The sequence below is a fragment of the Dreissena polymorpha genome, chromosome 12, assembly GCF_020536995.1.
Source record: "Dreissena polymorpha isolate Duluth1 chromosome 12, UMN_Dpol_1.0, whole genome shotgun sequence".
In the NCBI taxonomy this organism is placed as follows: Eukaryota; Metazoa; Mollusca; class Bivalvia; order Myida; family Dreissenidae; genus Dreissena; species Dreissena polymorpha.
The window spans coordinates 51,567,726-51,593,891 of NC_068366.1; the positions used below are offsets into that span (position 1 = coordinate 51,567,726).

Sequence of the window (26,166 nt, forward strand, 5' to 3'; positions counted from 1 at the left end):
CTTTTCCATTTTCAAATGTAAACTTTTTTCTCATGCTACCCAAAAAACTATTTTCACATTATACATTATAATTAGAAACACATAAAATAAAATAATGTTTATGTTCAATTTTATGGAAACCATTAAAATAACAAGAGCACCGCATAACAGGTGCCACGCTTAGGCTGCAAAAGCTTGTAAGATTTTTTTTTTTAGGTCACAGTGATCTTGACCTTTGAACTAGTGACCCCAAAATGGGTGTGGCGGGTAGAACTCATCAAGGTGCATCTACATATGAAGTTTCAAAGTTGTAGGTGGAAGCACTTTGATTTTAGAGCCAATGTTAAGGTTTAAGCACGACGCCGGCGGATGACATGACACAACGAGCTGGCTATGACAATAGCTCGGGTTTCTCTGAAAACAGCCTCCCTATAAAATAGCATGAGTGATATAAGGCTTCTTAAAACAATAATGATGTCAATATTTTACAGTACAATCTGAATCAATAATAAATGTGAGCAACCTTTTCTGACATCACACTGGGCTCCTTCATATGCTTCTGTGCAGGTACACCGTGGGGCGTCGGTGTATTCACAAACCCCGTTGTTCTTGCAGTAACCCTGGCAACGCACTGGCGGCAAGAAACAAGAGCAAGTTGAACTGACTAATTAACAATGACAGAAATATGAAGCCGTTTAGAAGTCCTTTTACATTTAAGATGACACTTTATCAATTATAGTAGACTCTCTGTAAACCGGACGGTCTGGGGACCGACCTGATCGTCTGGTTTTCAGAAAGTTCGGGTTTACTAAGAGAAGACATATTGCCGAAATATGAACAAACCATATACATGTACATGTACCATGTGATAACTATACTCATGTAATGTTCATGTTTAAAGTATTCATTCAAAAATGTGTTTTATTCGATTAAAAGCAATAAACATTCCATACCGACTTGTTTTGAGTAATCCCAAAGTGAGCGTGGTCCTTTATGCATGTACGTACATGTACATGCGTACGTGACATTTGTCATATAGGCGAGTGAGTCTTGTTCAAGTTCGCTTAAATAGCTCTGAATTAATTAAGTTTTATTTGTTACAAATAGGAAGCGCCAAACAGTCATAGCCAATTTTGACGTTATTACGACACAAATACGATTGTTGTGGACACGCGTTTTATTATTCAAGACATAACACATTTCACAAAACATACACGCACACACACGCAAAAAACAGCGTCATATTTTCAAGACATTCATAATCTCAGCAAGTCTTGTCAAAACCTACACATGCGCGTAGTTCAAGATTTCTTGAAAAAGTCCGAGATCACTCTCTGCTTCAGTGCACATTTCTGAAGAAGATTACAAGAAAGTGATCGTCGCTACGGCATGCATTAATTTTGTAATTAAATTGTTTATCATAAGCTTAATAACACGAACGCGTCAATCACTTTTTGGTGTTACCGCACGTCTATAATAGACATGCACAGTTTGTTTTACATTATTTAATCGGACTTCAATAGCGCAGGTAACGACTTGACACCTTTATGGTATGTTTAATCCGATTATCGATAATTGCGCGAGCGGAATGTGTGACACTGCACGCGCCGTGCTGACTAGGTATTGTAATTTACACGCCTCGGGCTTCTTGAGAATTTGGACCGTCCGGTGTACTCAATGTATTTTAAGTTGAGAATCACAAAATGCAAGAAGATATTCGTTTGGTTTCCGGTTTTGACAGAGTTCAGTTTATTCAACATTTTTCAACAAAGAAATAGAAGGGGAAAATACCGGACTGGCCCGACCGTTCGGAATCGGGAGATTTCTGGTATTCGGAGAGTCCGGTATTGGCAGAGTCTACTGTACCATGTCATCATCCAATCATTCAACAATTTAACTAGAGGGTTACACATCCGTAAGAATCCTAGACACTTACCATCACTCATCAGTAGACAGTACAAGCCAACTCTCTGGTAGTTGGCGTTGCACTGACAGAATGCTGATGGGATTGTAGTGTTCATGTTAACAGCACAAGTCTCATTGCTAGAACACGGTTTCGTTGCACAAAGTGCTGCCGGATCTAAAAGAGTCAAGATAACACCATTAAAACATTTTATACAATGGATAAAACTATTATATGCTGATATATATGGAAAAAAATTAAACATTAAGTTTTTTATACCTGACTTATCTTATTTACACAATAAGATGCTTTAATGACATACAAACAAACTAACATATCAACTGATGCGAGTTCAACATACATTTTGGCATTTGATAAGAAAATTTCACCCTAGTTTAAGCTGCAAACTTAGAACTGCTGAATGGACATTTTTATTTTACGACGACTAGGAAAAATTTAAAGATGTACACCACAGAATATGTTTTAATGTATTCAAATCGGAAATCATTCTTACAAGTTTTAATATATTAATCATTAATCATTTTCCATGTTAAACAAGAAATGTGTTTGTCAGAAACACTATGTCCCCTTCTGCGCCGCATTGACTTTTTTGTTGTTGACCTTTGACCTTGAAGGATGACCTTAACTTTCCACCACACAAAATGTGCAGCTCCATGAGATACACATGCATGCCAAATATTGCAAAAGTTATGGCAAATGTAAAAGTTTGACCAAACAGACCAACAGACCAACAGACAGGGCAAAAACAATATGTCCCCCACTATAGTGGTGGGGGACATAAAAATGCTTGCCATACACTCAAATAAATGTATGTTCATTCTGATTGACTTCAGAGGTAACAATAGGTTCGACATATATAAACAACATGATAAAACCTACCCAAATATCTTTCTTTAACACATTTGAATGCATTTGTGTGTGGGTTGATTAAAACATATATTATTTCCACTACAAACAAACTGGAAAGTTTCATTTTTGTAATTATTAACGGAAACCCTTTTTAATGTTCAGAGTAAATCAAGTGATGTCTATACAAAAAATTTCCACCAACCTGTAAAATCTGTAAAAATACTACAAGTGTATATGAAATCCTTGGTCTGGGAAAAATGGACATAATGTGTGTGGGTAAAGTGTTGTTGCAGTCAGCACAGGTATGTCCATGGGGAAACACTTTTATGGCAAGTTTATTTTAACCCTTTCAGTGCTGGAACCGAATTTTGAAGGCCTTTGCAAACAGTTTGGATCCAGATGAGACGCCACAAAACGTGGCGTCTCATCAGGATCCAAACTGTTTGCTATTCTGATCATATTCTTTGAAAAAAATTGAAGAAAATGCTAATTTTAGAAATTCAGCAGACGACATTTTAGCAGACAATAAATTTCCCAGCATGCAAAGGGTTAAGAAAGTCTCTTCTTAACAAAAATCCAGTCTAGGCAGAAAGACAGCACAAGCCAATCAGGGACAAGACTTTCTGCTTTTCATGGAACATTTAGTGTAAATGAAGTCTCTTTGAAAGATGAATGGAGTCTAGGTGGAAAGTGTTGTTCCTGATTAGCCTGTGCAGACGGTAAAGGCTAATATGGGATGAAACTTTTTGCACATGCATTGAGCCCACTTTTCCCAGAACAATGAAACTATAATGAAATGAGTTGCATCTGAGAAAACTGGACTTAATGCATGTGCGGACTGCACTGGCTAATCTTGGATGACACTTAACGCACATGCATTTAGCCCAGTTTTCTCAAAACAAGGCTCAAATAAAACCACGACCCACCCTTGCACTCAGCTTCACTGATAGCTCCGCGTCCGTCTGGTCGGCTAGGGCTTACGGTGGAACCTCTAGCAGCAGGACACTGCATGCAGGTGAACTGTTCAGCGCTGGGCTGATAGAAGCCGTGTGGACACTTCTCACATAAAGCTGTGCCCCACATCCACATCTCTCCTGCCTGGCAAGCAGCTGTAGCAGCAATAATGTTCTTTATTGACATAACCCTTTACCACATAGTTAAGTATTTTTACACCTTTGTAGTCCCTTAGAAAGTTAACTTCAATTAAAGACCTCTCTTAATGTATTAAAGTATTGAAGGCTTCATTTCCAACCCTTAGATACTGATGAGCAGCAAACAGCATAAAACCTGAACAGACTGCGAGTTACTCTGCAATTTTCACTTTGCTTCTGAGTGGGAAAGGGAGTACTGATGGACAGCGTCCAGCATTTCAGAAAACTGTAGCAAAATTTTCTTATGGTTCTTTCTTTTTACCTACACTGACAGTGAATGACTGGCGCAAACTTCAGTAGATGCAATTACAATATTCCCATAGTTTATTACCAGTTATATAATTTTACCATAAAGTTTCCTAAAGTTGCTTTTTGTGTCAATCTTTCCAATAACTCAGGCAGAAAAACAAACTTTAAGTTAATTGATTTTGATCTCATCTTTGGAGTAGCATCATGCCATTCCATAATAAAAATATCTATGGCTGATCTAACTGCTGATTAATTAATTTGTGACAAATAGAAGAATACTTATACAAAAAGTTTAGGAATTTCCATTTTATTGTCAATAAACATGGAATTAAATTCTAGGAAAAAATGCCACTGCTCTATGCCCAATTTACCAAAATAACAAATATCTGTGGAAAAACGGGATTTGAAGTTTTAATAGATTCAAACTACATTATACATTGCATAGATGGTGTTTGCATTAATTGTTATATTCACCTATATCATACATGAAAATAGAGGCAATGGTCAATATTAGTTTATTTATTGCTTGATTTTTTTCAGTGATATATTTTTTAACATTTTAACTTCTTAGCACACAATTTAAAAAGTCAGTCTCATCTAACATAAGTTTTTTAATACCCTTTTAAAAATCTTCTTTAACTGTCCATAATTACTACACACTTACTTTTGCATTCTTCAACAGCCTTTGCTCCCAATGCAAGAGTGAGGTTTCTATTAGCAGGACAGTTCAAGCAGTTGAACATGCCTGCCATTGGCTGGTAGGTGGCAATGGGGCAGGCCTCACATGTCCTGTTCTGGCTGTACCTCTGACCAGCTATGCATGGGCCTGCACGGGAAATACCATAGGATATACTGCATAGATTGACTGATAGAAACTGTATGGGAAATACGATAGGATATACTGCATAGATTGACGAATAGAAACTGCATGGGAAATACCATAGGATATATTGCATAGATTGACTGATAGAAACTGTATGGGAAATACGATAGGCAGGGATCATATTTTTTTCGGTTTTGTGGGTCCTACACCGATTGGGGTCATGAAAGACTGATTGAAAATCCCAAACAGTCAGTCCGATTCTGTTTGCTTAAATTCCCATGTCATGAAATCGATTACACAGTGTACATGCTAACATACCCTAATGACATTCTTATCTCGATTATGTGTGATAAACCATTCGCTGCAGTCTCTAAACCGATCAGGACCGGTTTATTGCACGTCACACCAAGAATCAACAAGAGTGCCAAACTGTCACAAGATACGCCCGTTTGAAGGTTTTGGACAACTTGATAACTTTACCATGACCCATATTTGAACTTGACCTACATATCATCTAGACACAACTTCTGACCAAATTTGGTGAAGATCAGATGAAAACTACTTCAATTAGAGAGCAGACACCATGCTTAATGCTTGAAATGCACTAAGTGACCTCGTGATCTAGTTTTTGACCCGACATGACCCATATTTGAACTTGACCTAGATATTGTCTAGACACAACTTCTGACCAAATGTGGTGAAGATCGGATGAAAACTACTTCAATTAGAGAGCCGACACCATGCTAAATGCTTGAAATGCACTAAGTGACCCCGTTACCTAGTTTTTGACCCGGCATGACCCATATTCGAACTTGACCTAGACATTGTCCAGATACAACTTCTGACCAAGTTTGGTGAAGACTGGAAAAAAACTAATTCAATTAGAGAGCGGACACCATGCTTAATGCTTGAAATGCACTAAGTGACCCTGTGACCTAGTTTTTGACCCGGCATAACCCATATTCGAACTTGGCCTAGATATCAACTAGATGCAACTGCTGACCAAGTTTGGTGAAGATCGGATGAATACAATTTGAATTAGAGTCCGGACAAAGTAAAATGCACTAATTGACCCTTTGACCTAGTTTTTGACCCAGCATGACCCATATTCGGACTTGACCTAGATATCAACTAGATGCAACTACTGACCAAGTTTGGTGAAGATCGGATGAATACAATTTGAATTAGAGTCCGGACAAAGTGGCGCCGTTGAAAATGCACTAATTGACCCTATGACCTAGTTTTTGACCCGGCATGACCCATATTCGAACTTGGCCTAGATATCAACTAGATGCAACTGCTGACCAAGTTTGGTGAAGATCGGATGAATACAATTTGAAATAGAGTCCGGACAAAGTGGCCCCTTTGAAAATGCACTTATTGACCCTATGACCTAGTTTTTGACCCGGCATGACCCATATTCGAACTTGGCCTAGATATCAACTAGATGCAACTGCTGACCAAGTTTGGTGAAGATCGGATGAATACAATTTGAATTAGAGTCCGGACAAAGTGGCGCCGTTGAAAATGCACTTATTGACCCTATGACCTAGTTTTTGACCCGGCATGACCCATATTCGAACTTGGCCTATATATCAACTAGATGCAACTGCTGACCAAGTTTGGTGAAGATCGGATGAATACAATTTGAAATAGAGTCCGGACAAAGTGGCCCCTTTGAAAATGCACTTATTGACCCTATGACCTAGTTTTTGACCCGGCATGACCCATATTCGAACTTGGCCTAGATATCAACTAGATGCAACTGCTGACCAAGTTTGGTGAAGATCGGATGAATACAATTTGAATTAGAGTCCGGACAAAGTGATGCCTTCCGCCCGCCGCCCGCCGCCAAGGGGTTTCACATAATACGTCCCGTATTTTATACGGGCGTATAAAAACTTGTGAACAGCGGATTTTATAAAGACGCATCCTAAAAGACGCGTCTGAAAGCACGCGCTGTAACTAAACAAAACATGCTGATACTTTTTCCACCAGCATAATAATTCGGTAATATAATTATGAATGAAAGTCGCGGATCTGATCGACAGAACAGCCGAAAGTTATTTTTATGGGGGGAACTTCGAATATAATAGTACACAAGAAAAATATTATTAATTGTAATAATCTTTAGTAAAACCTTGTTAGAATCGATAATAATTCGTGTACTTTATACTTTGTTGTTGAATAACTCACGACCGGAAAATTAGATGCGTGGTTTCAAATGTTTTGCTCTCGCGATTAAATCCCTACACATCTAAACTATCAGCCGTGGGTTATTTGACAACAAACTATAATGTACACAAATTATTTCTTCATTATTTTGTGTGTTGATTATTGTCAGTAGCCTTTCTACGCACAGACATTTGTTTGGTTCAGTGCATGTTTGTAAGCTATTATGGAGTCGACAACAATTTAAAACAACGGTATAGACTTACACAGAAAAAATTATTGACATCGATGAAAGTCCGATAAAACAGCATACGAAACACCAATGAAATAGCAAATAATAAAACCAGTTGAGAAAACTCGTTCCGTTTAAATGAAAATGCCTAAGGAAATTTTACTTGTAGATTTATTATACCACCTTCATGAATGGCAAAATCAATGGTATATATTTTAACTTAATTTGTCATGACTTCGGACATAAATTTTCGGATACTTTTTCTCAATTTATATCCGGAACGATTGATGTTGCGGGAACATATGATCCCTGATGATAGGATATACTGCATAGATTGACTGATAGAAGCTGCATGGAAAATACCATAGGATAAACTGCATAGATTGACTGATAAAAACTGTATGGGAAATACGATAGGATATACTGCATAGATTGACTGATAAAAACTGTATGGGATAAACGATAGGATATACTGCATAGATTGACTGATAGAAACTGTATGGGAAATATGATAGGATATACTGCATAGATTGAATGATAGAAAATGTATGGGAAATACGATAGGATATTCTGCACAGATTGACTGATAGAAACTGCATGGGAAATACGATAGGATATACTGCACAGATTGACTGATAGAACCTGCATGGGAAATACGATAGGATATACTGCATAGATTGACTGATAGAAACTGCATGGGAAATATGATAGGATATACTGCATAGATTGACTGATAGAAACAGCATGGGAAATACAATAGGATATACTGCACAGATTGACTGATAGAAACTGCATGGGAAATATGATAGGATATACTGCATAGATTGACTGATAGAAACTGCATGGAAAATACCATAGGATAAACTGCATAGATTGACTGATAAAAACTGTATGGGAAATACGATAGGATATACTGCATAGATTGACTGATAAAAACTGTATGGGATATACGATAGGATATACTGCATAGATTGACTGATAGAAACTGTATGGGAAATATGATAGGATATACTGCATAGATTGAATGATAGAAAATGTATGGGAAATACGATAGGATATTCTGCACAGATTGACTGATAGAAACTGTATGGGAAATACGATAGGATATATTGCATAGATAGACTGATAGAAACAGCATGGGAAATACAATAGGATATATTGCATAGATTGACTGATAGAAACTGTATGGGAAATACGATAGGATATATTGCATAGATTGACTGATAGAAACAGCATGGGAAATACAATAGGATATATTGCATAGATTGACTGATAGAAACTGTATGGGAAATACGATAGGATATACTGCATAGATTGACTGATAAAAACTGCATGGGAAATATGATAGGATATACTGCATAGATTGACTGATAGAAACTGTAAGATGTGACATTGTGCAATAAAAAATATAGAAGTAGAAAAAAATCCACTTTTATTTAATTTAACAATTCTAGTCGTTTCCAACATTAATTGGAACGTAAACTCTTCAATAAAATAGCCTGAAACAATTAATAAGAAAAAGAATCTCAGGATTAACAAAATAATGCTGCTAAAATATCAAAATGTTAATGATATAAAATTCACTGTTAAACATTAGATTCAACTTACTAATGGAGCAAGCGTCTCTGGTTCTTGAACCCACTGTGGGTGTGGTGAGATTATCTGGGCAGGGGATGCAACTCTCTGTGGAGGGATCACTCCTGTATGTGCCCTTGGCGCACATCTCACAGGTGTTGGCAAGGGTGACATACTCACCCAAGGGACAGGAACCTGCAGTTTAATGTGTCCATATAGAGCTGATAATCAAATACATGTATATTAAATTGACCTTCACATTTGTTTTGTATTTAAGAATTCACATTTGTTTTGTATTAGAAGTGATGATTTGTTCGTTTGATTCTTGATTTGATTGATAATTCTATACAATCTTCTACACGTTAAGATCATTCAGCGCAGAAAGTTTGAGTAAAATTTAACCTATAGTTGAAAACACAAAATTTGGACTCAATATTTCATTGTTGAAAAACAGACAAAAGCCATAATTATGCCAAAACTCTTCACAGCCAAAATTCCTTTCATTAAGATCATCCACACATTAAGGCATTAAAATGAAAAAGTTTGAGAAAGATCCACCACATAAATTAAGAGAAGTTCAAATCACCAGCTTCAGAGGACTAAAACTGTCGTGGAAAGCAGACAAAGGGCAATAATTCTGCAAAAACTTGTTACAACTTTACTTCCTTTCTTGACAATTATCTTAAATATATCTTAACACAAAGAGGCTTTTTTAGGTAAATCCTGCTCAACTTTCACAGTTGAATGACATTATGTCATTCAACTGTGAAAGTTGAGCAGGATTTACCTAAAAAAATCCAAAACACAATTTGTAATAACAATATTCAAAAGTATAGTGTGTTGGTGACAAAAAGAAATATAAATATCGTTATTGAAAAATAAAATCCTTTAAAAATGAAAATTTATCAAAGAAATTCACCCAAAACATTACCAGAAAGAGTTTTCCCCTAAAGTGAAGTACTTACGGATACAATCAGCTAGGGTTGTCTTCCCAATGCCTCTGGTTGAGTAGCCATCAGGGCATCGTTCACACGAGGTCCTCCACTTCTCACTGCTGTACTCACCGACAGGGCAAGGGGTGCACACAGTCAGAGTATTACGGTACTGACCAGGGACAGTACAATTGGCTAGACAATTAAAACAATACAACAAACTAATCAGGGTCCTCACAAAATGCAGCCAAAGAGCAGATGGACTCTTAAACAGCTATTACAAAGTGCCAAAAAGATAAAGTTAATGTCTTAGATTTCAATTCAGCCACTCTACATATTATCAACTGCTAAGATTGGTTAATCATCAGAGAATCTTCTATATTATGTTTTGTTATGTGTCTTATAATACCAAACAATCACTGCAGTAGTAAACAAGGGACCCTAAACTGAGCCTGTTTGTGAGTCAAATGCCACATGTGGCAATACACACGGTCTGGTCAAGAGCTACCCTGTAAGCTTATGAAACCTTGTGAGACATTCAAGCTACCAGACTGTGCAAATGCTAGGGCTGGTTGGAGCTATGCTGGTTCAATAAAGTATAAGACCCATTTTAGCATAACATGGCTCATATAAAGATAAGAGTTACATCCCATTAGTGTTTGATTTTTGTTTTACAAAGGTCAAAAATTCATTTTTTAGAGTGAATGTGTTCTAATAGATGTTTGTTAGGAACTGGAACCCTCAACTTACCTATATTACATTCTACAACAGACTTGGCGCCCTCCCCTGCTGTGATGTACCGGATGTCACACATCTGACAGCTGGGCTGGAGACGGTCATTGCGGTCACGGTAAAAGCCAATGGGACAGAACCGACACACCCTGTTAGTAGCACTGTATTCCTGGCCTGAGGCACAGTCAGCTATAAGGAAGCAACAAAGAAGTGCAACATTTGATATTTTATCAACACAAATACAAACACAGAAAGTACATTCAAAACACTATTACAAACTCAGATACTTAATTAACCATACTAAATCAACCTCAGATAGATAATCCATAGTTTCCTATGAATCCACAAACCATTGCAAACAAACATAGTAAATCCATTTCATCAGGACAGTATGAGAACATTTATCTACTATACAATTAAAATACCATAATTATAGTTTATCCACAACAGTTAACCATTGCAAACTTAGTTCATAGTACCTACCAACACACTGTGCCAGGCTTGTGGAGCCAGTCTGAAGTGTGACCAGGTTGGCACTGCAGGACTTGCAGGATTTCTGCCACTTGGTGTCCTGGTACGTATCATATCCACACACCTGACAGGCTGCCGGGGATGCAGTCTCATTAAGGAAGGTCCCTGGGCTGCAGGCAGCTATTGGAGAGAAACACAATTACATCATCAGTCTACTTTAAAGAGTGAATAGTAAGTATGATTTAATGATGCAAGTACTTGTAATTTCATATTGTAAAACAAGATGAAATCGACTAGAAGGACAAAAACATCTCAATATATCAATATATGGCCAACTTTAAACTAAATGATAAATACTGTGTTTTGTACCATATAATTTCATTCTGTTTGATAAGCATGTCATATTATGAGACACATTATTTTTATGAGAATTATTCAATTTTTGATATACATTAGAATGCAAAACACAGATTTGCAGATGTTGTAATTGTTAGAAGAAAACAATAGCATGAAGAACATTAACACATCAATTTCAAAGGTGAACCTAACAAAACTCATAACGTACGTATGTTGCACATAGTAAGATTGGTGGCGCCAGATCCTGAAGTGATGTAGCCAACTGGGCACGGCTTGCACTGCGCCGCCGCCTTGATGTCCTTGTAAAAGCCTTGCTGGCACGGCACACACGCCCCAGACGCGTCCTCAAACCCTTGCTCACACTCAACTGGGGAGAGGGGTCAACAAAATACAATTGTATTACACATGTCCTCATACATTATATAGCATTTGCCACCTGATGACAATATCTAAACACACAAAATTTCTAAAGAATATTTGTTTGTTAGTTACAGTAATCTGCACACGCATTTATAGATACTTGTCCTATTAATTTTTTAAAAAGCACAATCATTAGAGATGCACAGGAGAATGTTGCTTTCCATGGACAATTAATGTATGACTTAAGCCCGTGTGTACCTATGCAGAGGGACTGATTTGTGGCTCCCTCTCTCTCTGTTGTCTTGTGTATGCCACATGGGGTACAGGTCGTGAGCCACTTGCTCTCCGAGTACGAGCCTTTAGGACAGATCTCACACGTGTTGTCTGTTTTCAGCCGATATCCAGCACTACAGTTAGCTGTGGAAATTGAAATAAAGTGTTCCAGTTTGTGAAATTTAACATTAATACTTTTTCATTTCAAAATACAACAAAAAATCTATATTTTTCAGCATGCATGAGATTGATTTGCAAAAATGTATCACAATATAATTAATTCATATACTATATAAAAACATACGGTTAAGCATAATATGTACTGCATGTTATTTTTCTGTCTGAAAAGCAAACTTTATCACACTTGTAATGTTGAAATTGCTATGATATCTTTATAAACCAGACCATATCGTTCATATATTAGAAAGTCTTCTTTATTTAAAAGCTTAACAGAATAGCCTTCAAAGCTTATCAGCATAGTCTTCAAAGCTTATCAGTATAGCCTTCAAAGTTTATCAGCATAGAATACAAAGCTTATCAGCATAGCCTTCAAGGCATTTCAGCAAAGCCTGCAAAGCTTATCATCATAGCCTTCAATGAATATCAGCATAGCCTTCAAAGCTTATCAGCATAGCCTTCAAAGCTTATCAGCATAGAGTTCAAAGCTTATCAGCATAGCTTTCAAAGCTTATCAGCATAGCCTTCAATGCATATCAGCATAGCCTTCAAAGCTTATCAGCATAGCATTCAAAGCTTATCAGCATATACTTCAAAGCTTATCAGCATATCCTTTAAAGCTTATCAGCACAGCCTTCAATGCATATCAGCATAGCCTTCAAAGCTTATCAGTATGGCCTTCAAAGCTTGTAAGCATAACATACAAAGCTTATCAGCATAGCCTTCAAGGCATATCAACATAGCCTTCAAAGCTGATCAGCATAGCCTTAAAGGCATATCAGCATAGCCTTCAATGCTTAGCACACAAAGCTTATCAGCATAGCCTTCATAGCTTATCAGCATAGCCTTCAAAGCTTATCAGCATAGCATACAAAGCTTATCAGCATAGCCTTCAAGGCATATCAGCATATCATTCAAAGCTTATTAGAATAGTCTTTAAAGCTTATCAGCATAGCCTACAAGGCATATCAGCATAGCATTCAAAGCCTATCAGCATAGCCTTCAAGGCTTATCAGCATAGCCTTGAAGACATAAAAGCATAACCTACAAAGCTTATCAGCATACCCTACAAGGCTCATCATCGTAGCCTACACAACTTTCCACTGAGTAAGGTCCTTACTGAAGCTTATTTCAAAACAGCAAAATCCACATCAACAGCATTTTTATAAGAAGAGCATTTTTTTTTTAATTCTAGCTAGAGCAATTTTTTTTTAATTCAAGCTGTTTCCATCATAATAGAGACACAATCAACCTATCCTGAGCATACCAATGATGCACTGGGAGATAGTAGTGGCCCCTGTTGAGGGAGTAATTTTGTCCAGGGGGCACATCTGACACATGGCAAACAGGCCATCTGATTGGCTGCGAAAGTAACCACGGGAACAGTCCTGGCACACACTGTTCACCATCTCCTTGCCATTGGGGCAGTATGCTGAAACAAAATAACAAATCACTGATAAGGTCTAATATTTCATTCATGAAACATAGGATTTAATATCACAAAGGCTTGTAAACATACAAACTGTTATGTCTTTTACGTATGATGACACTAATCATTACAATTACATGTAGTCTTATTGATGTTTTGCTTATGTAAAGAAAGAATAAATATTTAATTCTATAAGATAGGACAAATTATTAAAATTTACATCACATACATATTAGCTATAAAAGATTTGCATTAATTCAAAAAAAGTTTAAAAATCAAGACAACAGGATTGCCCAGATTAACAGAATATGCCTGTTTAACCCTTTACCACTTAGATACGTATTTCGTTGTGTTTGTAGTCCCATAGATGTTAAATTTAATTAAAGACCTTTCTTACTAGATTTAAGTTGTAAAGGCTTCATTTTCAACCCCAAGATACTGATGAGCAGCAAACAGCATAAAACCTGAACAGACTGTGAGTTACCGATAACCATAATTCCTCAATCCAAACTAGAGTAAACAAGGAAAAACTGTCTGTCTATTTTTAGAAACTGACATTGACCTCAATCCTACTGTCTGGAAGTGCAATCCCAAGCTCGGTCTACATGACATCAACCTACACACAAAATGTCAGAACAATACCTCCATCCTAACTCAAGGTATTGAGCTGCAAATGATTTTACTATTTTTAGAAACAGTGACCTTAACCTATAGAAACAGTGACCTTAACCTAACTTGCCCAATATGCAATCTCAAGATTAGTCTGCAGGAAAGCTCTGAAACACATCTTTCCACACTAAAGTTACTCAATTGTTCTACTTTACGTTATACATGTGGTGATAATCTCATGTCAACTATCAGAGTCATAGAGTGGACAAGATAAATTTTGCTTTTTTGTTAGTTCAACAGCCATTATAAATGTTAAAGGGTACTTTTCACGTTTTGGTAATTTTACAAAACTAAAAAAAATTGTTTCAGATTCTCAAATTTGCGCGGTATATATGATATTTGTAAGGAAACGGTAATACCATGCTCTAAAATAGCCATTGTATGCATTTTTTGACGATTTTAAAACCTGAAAATTATAAAACGTTGCTACGCGTAACAATTGAATAATTTGGAAAGTTCTGTTGTCGTTATATTTTGTGAAACTACGAGGATTGCTTATATAAAGTATAAAATACATCCCTAATATTGTATAAGGACGGATGGGTGAGTGGTCTAAGTGGTAGACTTTTACTTCATGACTACAGGGGTCAGCGGTGCGAGCCCTGTCGAGGGTTACTTTTTTTCTTTTTTTAATTTTATTCTTGATTTTTTACTGAAGCTTTCTAGATCCAATGTTTATATTTATTAATATACAGCATTTAATGATAAACTGCAATACATGATAAAATCTGTGAAAAGGTCCCTTTAATGCAATCTTGCTGGTTATCAAACTTGGATGTGATACTATGCCCATCTACATGATTATGAGTTTCATAATGATGTGACTTAAACTCACTTTGCTAATGAGCAGACATCATATGAAACAGTCATATCACCCTACAACTGCCCACAAGCCACAATAAATAACCTTAAATAACTTTAAGCAAATCATGGTTCCTGGTGCATACCTTTACAGTCAGTGGCAAGAGTGGATTTGGTCTGCATGGTGCTGGTGTCATCAGGACACTTGAGGCAGCTGGTCTGGAACTGCTGGGGCTGGTAGTAGCCGAGGTCACAGTCTGTACATCCCGTGTCACCAACATTGCGGTAGGTTCCAGCTGGGCATGTTCCTGCAAGATGTGGGCACAATATGCGCAAGTAAAAATCAAATACAAACTACTGTTGTAAATCAGTCATATGGCTACTCGCTCTTTTGGCAGGGGTATGAAGTGGTACCAACATTTCTACTTTGTATATTCTTATTTCATTTTTGTTTTTAAATTTAAACACATTTCTTTTAAAATTAAAATGTTCTATGATAATCATAAACCCATAAAAAGGTAGAAATATATTATTTGTATCAATCTAAAATATCACCATTGGAGCTTCATAAAACTGATGAAAGTTCTTTGAGCTTGTATTGCACAAAAACAATTAAAAGAATACTACTTTCAACAAAATGCAAAATTTAAACAAAAGATATGTTTGTCAGAAACACAATGCCCCCAATTGCGCATTGAAATAAAATTTCAATATATTATTTGGCAGGTTAAGTAATTATCTCCCTTTTAAAGCTTATTACTTCCCTTGGATTGTATTTTATGACTTTTGACCTTGAAGGATGACCTTGAACTTTCACCACTCAAAATGTGCAGCTTCATGAGATACACATGCATGCCAAATATCAAATTGCTATCTTCAATATTGCAAAAGCTATCGCAAAACTTTAACCAAGGTTAAAGTTTTGAGACAGAATGACAGACAGACAGGCCAAAAACAATATGCCCCCGATCATTCGATCCAGGGGCATAAAAAGCAATATGAATTATAACTATACATACGGATGCTGCAGGCAGTACGGCTGGTTGAGGCCGTGCTAGGCGTGGTGTAGAGGGGATCACAGGCTGTGCAGTTAGAGAACAGCCCTTCAGTGTTGTCTTTGTAGGAGCCTACAGCACACAGGAGACATGCTGACCCTACCTTCTCGTACCCACTGTCGCAGTAATCTGTAAGAAAAAAGAAAGGTGCCATACCTTATGTGGTTGACAAAAAACTAAATATGTGGTATAATGCTTATGAGTGTATAACTACGCTCTGTGCAAAAGGGCTATTCTATTTTGTATTATTTCATTTAATAGTGATTTCAAGTTCAGTCAACAGATTCTCATCAACAAATGAGCATGTACATATGCATTCAATCCTGTACAAAGGACACTCATAGAAAGACATGATACACTGATCAAACAATTGTTTTGCTAACACTTTCACAATCACTTAGAGACAAAGATGAAAACAAAGAAAAATCTTATTCGACTACTAGTACATAAAAAGTCATCAGTAATTGCCACTTTGGAAAGGGTATAATGAACATTTCAGTCCCATTCTGGGAAAACTGTGCTTAATGCATGTATGTTATGTGTTGTCTCAGATTGGCTTATGCAGTCTGCACAGGCTAATCAGGACCGAGACTTCTTATAAATGAACAATTCCATAATAGTGGAAAGTGTCATACCTGATTAGCCTGTGCTGACTGCACAGGCAAATCTGGGACGACACTTTATACACATGCATTAAGCCCAGTTTTCCCAGAGCGAGGCTCATTTCGTGGCATTCCTCAACCACTTACTTTCACAAGCACTCTGTGCTGTAGCCCCCACGGTGCGGGTGCTCCGTGAGGCTGGACACATCTTACACGTCTCGCTCTCTGCAACATCCTGGTAGGATCCCAGAGCACACAGTACACAGCCCGTCTGTGTGGGGTTGGGAGACTGACCAATGGGACACTTGTCTGGCAAATTAAATTGCAGACAAGTTAAATGAACATAAATTTTTGCACAAAAAAGGCCATAGCTACCAATCAAATGGCCGAAATATACAATTGCACAAGTTCAAAAGCTGAAGAAATATGCTTAGCAGGTTCATCATTCCAGCTGATATATTTAGTTGCATACAACACAAACATCCAGAAGACGGTCATATTAACGAGCAGATTGGTGGAAAAGGGCAAATCTTTATGCCCCTCTTTAACCCTCCCCACTTTGGAGCAAAGTAAAAATTGCTACATGTACAAATGCATATGCAACCAGAATAAAACCATACCTGCCTGTTTGCAGGCCATTCAGATTTTATGCTGATTGCTGCTCACCAATATCATAGGGTTTGAAATGAAGCATTTAAATGTTGAGTCTATGGAGAAAGGTTTTAAATATTTTATCTAATTTAATTTGATTTTCTAAGGGACACAAAATGGGTAAAAATGCAAATCTGAGCGTAAAAGGGTTAAACAGGGGCACAAACACTACCCCGCTGTGACCACTAAAAGTTTAATAGTTTATGAGACTAACAGATGGTGCAGTTTGTCTGTGAAAGTGGCAGCTATACTGGTGGCCCTCAGGTTGTTGGGACATGGTGTGCACAAGCCTTGAATGTCCACACTGTTGTCCTTGTACTGGTCCCTGGCACACGGCACACAGGTCTGGGCCTGAGTGGAGCTCACTTCATACCCAGACGGGCAGTAGACTGCAGACAGAGGAAAGAAAGCTCTGAGTCATGCCCTGACAAAGAGGTCATGCTCAGACAAAGAGGTTAAATGCATTCAATTTGCGTAAAGTGTCATCCAAGATTAGCCTGTGTAGCAGTCCGCACAGGCTTGTCAGAGACAACACATTCCGCCAAAATTGCTGTTTTGATTAGGCGAGACTTCCTTAAAACGAAAAATACCAATAACGCCAAAAGTGTCATACCTGATTTATCTTTTATCTGTGACGAGCCTTCACACATATGCATTTAACCCCTTTATGTCAAAAGTGCTGCTCAAAGTATTGTAAAAAACCATATCTGATCAGATAATAAGGTGCAGAGATAGCATGACATGGGGAATCTAGACTGACAGCTAAGGCCATATGATCTTGAAAGCAATCTTGAAAATATGCACTAAAGCAATAATCTTCTGTAAAAGGTTGATGAAAATTACACCGTAAACGATGGAGAAGTTAAAAACAGATTTATTTTAAGTATTTATAAAAAAAGGGAAATAACTTCTTTAAAAATAATACAAAACCATGAGAATAATCAGGAGCTGTTGCATTTAAAATTATTTTTCTGTAAAAGTCATTCTATAGACATGTAACACATTTTCCTAGGATTTTACCTAGTGGCCTTTTTATTGAACTCACCTGACCTAGAATCAACCTGGCCTACATATTGTTTAGATAAACATTCTGACCAAGTTTCATCAAGATATAGTCAAACATCTTGGCCTTAGAGTGATAACAATGATTCATCAAGATATAGTCAAACATCTTGGCCTGTAGAGTGATAACAATCATCAAGATATAGTCAAACATCTTGGCCTTAGAGTGATAACAATGATTCATCAAGATATAGTCAAACATCTTGGCCTGTAGAGTGATAACAATGATTCCTCAAGATATAGTCAAACATCTTGGCCTGTAGAGTGATAACAATCATCAAGATATAGTCAAACATCTTGGCCTGTAGAGTGATAACAATGATCCATCAAGATATAGTCAAACATCTTGGCCTGTAGAGTGATAACAATCATCAAGATATAGTCAAACATCTTGGCCTGTAGAGTGATAACAATCATCAAGATATAGTCAAACATCTTGGCCTATAGAGTGATAACAATGATTCCTCAAGATATAGTCAAACATCTTGGCCTGTAGAGTGATAACAATGATTCATCAAGATATAGTCAAACATCTTGGCCTGTAGAGTGATAACAATCATCAAGATATAGTCAAACATCTTGGCCTGTAGAGTGATAACAATGATTCAGCAAGATATAGTCAAACAGCTTGGCCTGTAGAGTGATAACAATGATTCATCAAGATATAGTCAAACATCTTGGCCTGTAGAGTGATAACAATGATTTTCTAAGATTCAACCTGGTGACCTTGTTTTTTGGTCGAATGTCACATAGACACAAACCCAGCTTACATATTGTCATGAAAAATTTACTGATGAAGTTCTGACCAGACTTAGGGTGATCACATTAGCCCACCATGAGCACTTCTTGCTCAGGTGAGATAAAAAGGGAGATATTGACATTGATTGCATCGCTTTATAGAGATCATTTAACACACAAACTCAACTAAAACAAACTATAAAAGGTATTCCCACAATATCTTATTCCCTTGACATAATTAAAGCCTTTTTCTGCAGTCAGCGCAGGCTTATACGAGACCACAATTTCCGCCTAAACTAGCTTTGGGCTATCTGTAAACAAAATATACCATAAAAGGGGAAAGTACTGTCTTTGATTAGCCTGTGTAGATATTTAGATAATCAGATTTCCTGCACTTTAGCCCTTTCAGTGCAGGAACCAAATTTTGAAGGCCTTTGCAAACAGTTTGGATCCAGATGAGACGCCACAGAACGTGGCGTCTCATCTGGATCCAAACTGTTTGCTATTCTGATAGTATTCTTTGAAAAAAAATCGAAGAAAATGCTAATTTTAGAAATTCAACAGACGACATTTTAGCAGACGACAAATTTCCCAGCATGCAAAGGGTTTAGCACATGCATTCAGGCCAGTTTGCCAAAATGGGGCTCATTTACTCTTGGTTGATATTTTAAAAGCTGACTTACACAGGCAGTCCTGTTCCTTGCTGGACCCAGTACTGGTAGTTCTCCACATGGAGAAATTGCCATTGCCACATGGCTTACACTGGTCTTGCCAAGTCTCATTCTGGTAGTAGTTTAGAGGACATGGCTGACATGTATTATCACTACTTCTTCTGTAGTTACCAGATGTACAAGCAGCTTGAAAAATATGGAAATATACATTTAAATTATTATATATTTTGCAACAATTGTATAATATAAGCAGATTGTAAGCCTTAAAACAAAAACATAAACATGCTTATTCAAAATGTTTTCTGACATTGTAGCTTTGGTTGTTTTGTTACTATAAATGTCAATTAAAATTCTGTCTTCAAATATCCTTATAAAGATCAAAATTGTATACATGAATTTCGGACACCAATTTAAGATTTAAATACATATTAATCATTCACAGATCAATGTTTTGTTTATCCATCTGAAAACAATATTTTTTTTATGATTGGTTGCAGAATTGATCGCTGATAATTGATCATTGTCAAGCAAAAATGGGTCTAATGATATGTGCAGAAAGTATAGATCAAGCCTGGAAATCTGAGCGGATGTGCAGGCTGGTCTGGAGCTTTCCTGGCTGCATAATTGGCATAAGACCCATTTTTGCATAACATAGGCCAAATGTTTTTGTAAATATTTTAATTGCATCAAGTTTACCATATTCATGATGACTACAAAATGAAAGGAAAACCTGACATCCTCCAGTAACCAGTTTCAGATTTGGATTCTGTCACAAATTTCTTACATGCATGCCAGTTATGTGAAACAAACTTACTGATACTGCAGGCGTCCGCAGATCTTGAGGCAATAGCAGCTGTTATTTTTCCTGTAGGACAGTTCATGCAGACTCGTGACTCAGTCGCGTTTCTGTATTGACCAATCAGACATGGCGTGCAGTTGTTGGGACCAGAGAGTTGGTAACCGCTTTCACACTGACCTGCAATTCATTGCATGGAAAAGATAGAACCAAAATCAACAAAGATGTCTTCAGTAATAAAAGAAGTCATCACATCAAAATCTTGTTGCTTAATGAAATATGTTAGATTGTTGAAATTGGTAAAACACATCTTGACGAAACATGTGTCCATTAAGTTTGAAATAAAGAAAGTTACAATTTTATATTTTTTACTTATTGCTATGCTATGCTTTGAATTGACAGTCCTTAGATGATTACCAAAGTTTTATTCATTGGTATTTGCTTTTAACTTAAGCTGTGTCTTGTTTTTTGTTTTGATATATGGTAATTGGTCATTTGACTCAAATTAAGGACCTTAAAATGATGATCAGAATCATCTCTTTCTAATGCAACTGGACTGTCACTTAAATATTGAAGATCAAGTAATCACCAATTCAAACCAGCACCTTATATCATAATGCTACATGCAAAATAACACTATAATCTTTAAAAGCAAGACATTGAAATCCATAAGCCACTCTAGAATTTATATTTCAAAAACAAACAAACAAATCTTTTGTAATGTGTTTCATCCCATATTCATTAATATTCTTAATATAGAATAAGCAATACCAATGACAAAGGCGATATCCATAAATTATGTTTCTGATAATGATAAACAGTTTGGTAAAGAAGACATTTCCAGATAATATTTGGATTGATACAACAAAGGGTCCCCTACTAGAGCACTGGCTGTCTGACGTGGATCCTTCATTCTCCGTTGTGAAGCTTGGTCCGCACCACTTGCAGTAGAACTGACCCATGAGGTCCTGGTAGTAACCAATCTTACACGGCATACATTTGTCCAGATCATTATTAAAATAATGACCAACTTGGCAGATGGCTGCAAAAAGAATTAGGTACCACAATTTCAACATAGTACGGAAAGTAATTTATGATGTGAGAAATATGCTTCATAGTTCATTTTATAGCACATGGCTCATTGCCTATGGAAGTCACAGTTAAAATCTTCTAATGACTTCATTACTTTTTTTCCACTTCTATGCATAAACTTGGGTACTTATTGTTAAACAAGAGATGTGCTTGTCAGAAACACAATGCCCCCTAATGCGCCGCTTTGATTTGTTTTGTACCTTTGACCTTGAAGGATGACCTTGACCTTTCACCACTCAAAATGTGCAGTTCCATGAGATACACATGCATGCCAAATATCAATCGCTATCATCAATATTGTAAAAGTTATGACCAAGGTTAAAAGTTTTGGTTCAAGTTTTGGGACACACACACACACAGACACATACAATGACAGACAGGCCAAAAACAATATATCCCTGATCATTCGATCTGGGGGCATAAAAAATCATAAATATTGAGACAAATAAGTAACTGTTTTTACTTTTATTTAAAAGTCCTATATGATGCTGTTTCATTTCTCGAAAATATTATGGCTCTTTGTACTTTTGAAAAAAAAATCGAAGAAAATGCTAATTTTAGAAATTCAGATGACAACATTTTAGCAGACAACAAATTTCCCAGCATGCAAAGGGTTAACTGACAACACATACATAACAAAATGATAACACAAAGTAGATATTGTGACAGCAAGCTTCTACAAGGCTGTGCAGCCAGATTGTTAGCTCCACAGACATAGTACGCTAAACTATGGGAAAACTGAGCTTTATACCTGTGTGTTAAGTGTCATCACAGATTAGCCTGTGCTTATCAGGGACGCCATTTTCTGTCTAGACTGGATTTGGTATAGAAAAGACTTTCTGGATTTGATTTAGAAGAGACTTTCTTGAAAACAAAAAATCCATGAAAGCGGAAAGTGGCAATCTTGATTATTATGTGTGGATTGCACAGACTTATCTTGCATGACACTTTTACACACTTGCATTAAGCCCAGTTTTCCCTAAACGTGGCTCAATAACACGTGAAATCCATGCTCATGCTAAAATTGGCTGATAAAAATTCCCCACACTCCTACCTTTGCACATGGAGGCCTGGTATTCCCCAGTCATTTCTGTTGTTGTACCAGCAGGACATTCTTTACAAGCCTTCTGTTTAAAATTATCCTGGTATTGGCCCAGGGGGCAATCTTCACAGATGGCAACACCAGTTTCATTGTTGTACCGGTAAACGTTTCCAAGGCCACACTCCACTAAAATACAGATGCTACCAACATTAAATAGTATTTATTTTTAAACACTTGAAATCTTTTAAACATGTGATTGATTTTATATAACAATTGCCTTAGTTAATTGCAAATGAGCTTTCCTCTTTTTACTGAAAGAAACATATTACATAGTAATGAATATCAACATTACATTTAATCTCATTAACACTTAGAAACGTATTTTGACGCATTTGTAGTCAAATAGAAAGTTTAATATAATTTGTTTTAAAGTTTAAAGGCTTCATTTCCAACCCTTAGATACTGATGAGCAGCAAACAGCATAAAATCTTAATAGACTGCGAGTTACTCTCAGGCTGTTCTTGTTATATGCTGTTTGCACATAGCCCTTTTTACTTTGCTTTTGAGTGGGAAAGGATTAAGTCAGGTATGCCCATGTAAAATGCATTGAATTATATTTTCAGGATTCCAGCTCTTAGGGCAAACTTTTTTAGGCCATACATTTTATTTCAGCTTTGAATAAAAGACTAGTTGGCCAGTGAAATAAGAACACAATTATATAACAGGGATTTTATTTATTTATTTGTACCTAGTGAAATTAAGGGTAGGTACTCCCATATAATTAAAGATATAAGTCCTGCTCAGCAATGGGGTGTTTGTTCATGTGTGTAAAGATTCATCCTAGATTAGCATGTGATGTCTTATTTGGGTTGATACTATAGACTTTACATGTATTTTTCCTTGGGAAGATCCCCAGGAAGGAAGGAGCGGACTGCACAGGCGGATCTGTCATCACACTTAACACACATGCATTCAGCCAAACTTTACAAGCGCGTGGCTCATATGAAAATGTTGGCTTTATGGCATTCAAGTAAAAAAAAACATCATAATAATGCTCACCGCACTTGCCGTCCAGTAGAACTTCATACTCAGGACAGATTAGGGTCGAGTCAATCACAAACCTCTGGGGAAGAATGTCCGCGTTGGCAATTGTTGACTACACAAACAAAAAATACATGTTCAAGGAAGCAGTACATTGGCAATTGTTGACTATACAAACACAAAGTACATGTTCAAGGAAGCAGTACATTGGCAATTGTTGACTATACAAACACAAAATACATGTTCAAGGAAGCAGTACATTGGCAATTGTTGACTATACAAACACAAAGTACATGTTCAAGGAAGCAGTACATTGGTAATTGTTGACTATACAAACACAAAGTACATGATCAAGGAAGCAGTACATTGGCAATTGTTGACTATACAAACAGAAAGTACATGATCAAGGAAGCAGTACATTGGTAATTGTTGACTATACAAACACAAAGTACATGTTCAAGGAAGTAGTACATTGGCAATTGTTGACTATACAAACAGAAAGTACATGATCAAGGAAGCAGTACATTGGTAATTGTTGACTATACAAACACAAAGTACATGATCAAGGAAGCAGTACATTGGCAATTGTTGACTATACAAACACAAAGTACATGATCAAGGAAGCAGTACATTGGCAATTGTTGACTATACAAACACAAAGTACATGTTCCAGGAAGCAGTACATTGGCAATTGTTTACTATACAAACACAAAGTACATGATCAAGGAAGCAGTACATGTACATCAATCACACCAAGTAACACATTTTTATCACAATTGTGTTCTTTTAGTTAAAACAAAGAGTAAATTTGTTAGAAATAGAGACTTTTCACAAAGAAAATATTAATAAAGCTCATTAAACGAATACAGTAAATAAGTGCTCACCGAAAAATCGAATACTTTTGCACCAAGTGCAAAGTATGTGAAGAAATCTTGGACTGATAACGTCTCACCATCCAGACTAGTTCTACAATGTAATAAACAAGATTATTTCAACTTGGTCAATCATTAACTGCTTAGCTGTTCACAATAGTACAAAGAAACAAGAGGGCCTGAAAGGCCTTAAGTCGCTCACCTGAGATAACAAGATATTATTGGGACAAATCTTCTGACCAAGTTTCATGAAGATTGGAAAATAAATGTGGCCTCTAGAGTGTTAACAAGATTTTACTATAGCCATATATTGCCATATCAGGAAAAATGCCCCGCCCCTTGGCAGCCAGCTTTCAAGCAAACTTAACCCTTTTCGAACTCATCCAAGATATCATTGAGACCAATTTTCTAACCAAATTTCATGAAGATTGGAAATCAATAAATCAATGTGACCTCTTGAGAGTTAACAAGGCAAATGTTGACGCAGCACAACAGACGACAGACAAAAGGCGATCACAAAAGCTCACCATGAGCACGTTGTGCTCAGATGAGCTAAAAATGATTGATATCATAAAAGAGGATGATTAATAGCCCTTTAGAGTCCCTAATAAATAACATGACCCTAATAATGCAACCCCTGACCATTTAATTTTTTTTATCGATTATTATATTTTATTAGGTTAAACGGTGAAAAATAAATACATACTTAATGTAAATCTGTGACTGAAGTGGGCTACTCAATGTACTGTTTGCACTTACTGAGTTGGAATGTTGCCCAATTTAATGACAGCCAGTACCCTGGCATACACAACTTGGCGCTTCCTTCTCCCTGCCGAGAAACCACTGCATGTGATTGTTACATCAATGTCCGAGCAATCACTCATCTTGCAAAGATCACCTTGGTAAATAAGATCCAGCTTACTAACTTCTTGTTTCAACAACTGGATGAGGTTGACTTTGACCGATTCACAAGCACCTGTTGTCAGATTGTACTCAAGATGCAACGTAATTTTGCCCTGTGGTTTAGGCTTCACCGCTGAAATTAGGAAAACACTAGTGAGCACATTTTTTAATAATCTAAATCAACAAAAAAATGTTGAAATTGTAAAAAATGTAAGCGTTGACCAATGCATGTTTTGTTTTATTATTGTTTTTAGAGTTTTATGGCAATCATTGCTTATTTTGAGATTCCTCATTTTTGAGTTGTTATCAGCCTAATGAACAACAGAATGCACCATGCTATACTCAAATGTAAGAACTTAAATTAAAACTAAGCTCGAACATGACTTACTTACAGAATACCATGGCTCAGAAGCAATGTTGAATGCATTTCTAAATATAACATTTTTATGAATATTGCTGAGGTGTACATTTCTAACATCACGAGAA

At 36.8% G+C, this 26,166-nt stretch overlaps 1 protein-coding gene and 1 long non-coding RNA gene across 2 annotated transcripts in view; both read right to left on the reverse strand.

The window, feature by feature from the left end:
• LOC127852603 (uncharacterized) overlaps window positions 1-26,166 on the reverse strand; it is an 87,534-nt gene that overhangs the window by 6,974 nt on the left and 54,394 nt on the right. Inside the window, exons 31-52 of the mRNA XM_052386553.1 lie at window positions 25,537-25,813; window positions 24,790-24,871; window positions 23,924-24,020; window positions 22,877-23,050; window positions 21,611-21,772; window positions 20,749-20,910; window positions 19,947-20,120; window positions 17,674-17,852; window positions 16,960-17,083; window positions 16,175-16,339; window positions 15,302-15,463; window positions 13,524-13,688; window positions 12,065-12,223; window positions 11,655-11,813; window positions 11,102-11,269; window positions 10,637-10,807; window positions 9,920-10,081; window positions 8,988-9,149; window positions 4,817-4,978; window positions 3,679-3,861; window positions 1,916-2,059; window positions 503-610 (exon numbers count right to left, since the gene is read on the reverse strand). Coding sequence (XP_052242513.1) covers window positions 503-610; window positions 1,916-2,059; window positions 3,679-3,861; window positions 4,817-4,978; window positions 8,988-9,149; window positions 9,920-10,081; window positions 10,637-10,807; window positions 11,102-11,269; window positions 11,655-11,813; window positions 12,065-12,223; window positions 13,524-13,688; window positions 15,302-15,463; window positions 16,175-16,339; window positions 16,960-17,083; window positions 17,674-17,852; window positions 19,947-20,120; window positions 20,749-20,910; window positions 21,611-21,772; window positions 22,877-23,050; window positions 23,924-24,020; window positions 24,790-24,871; window positions 25,537-25,813 — 3,501 coding nt within the window. The remainder of the gene's footprint in view (window positions 1-502; window positions 611-1,915; window positions 2,060-3,678; window positions 3,862-4,816; window positions 4,979-8,987; window positions 9,150-9,919; window positions 10,082-10,636; window positions 10,808-11,101; window positions 11,270-11,654; window positions 11,814-12,064; window positions 12,224-13,523; window positions 13,689-15,301; window positions 15,464-16,174; window positions 16,340-16,959; window positions 17,084-17,673; window positions 17,853-19,946; window positions 20,121-20,748; window positions 20,911-21,610; window positions 21,773-22,876; window positions 23,051-23,923; window positions 24,021-24,789; window positions 24,872-25,536; window positions 25,814-26,166) is intronic.
• LOC127853533 (uncharacterized) lies at window positions 5,389-6,871 on the reverse strand. Its single transcript, XR_008036657.1, has 3 exons — window positions 6,681-6,871; window positions 6,369-6,524; window positions 5,389-6,212 (listed from the first exon to the last, which is right to left on the reverse strand). It is a non-coding gene; the product is annotated as an uncharacterized LOC127853533 (long non-coding RNA).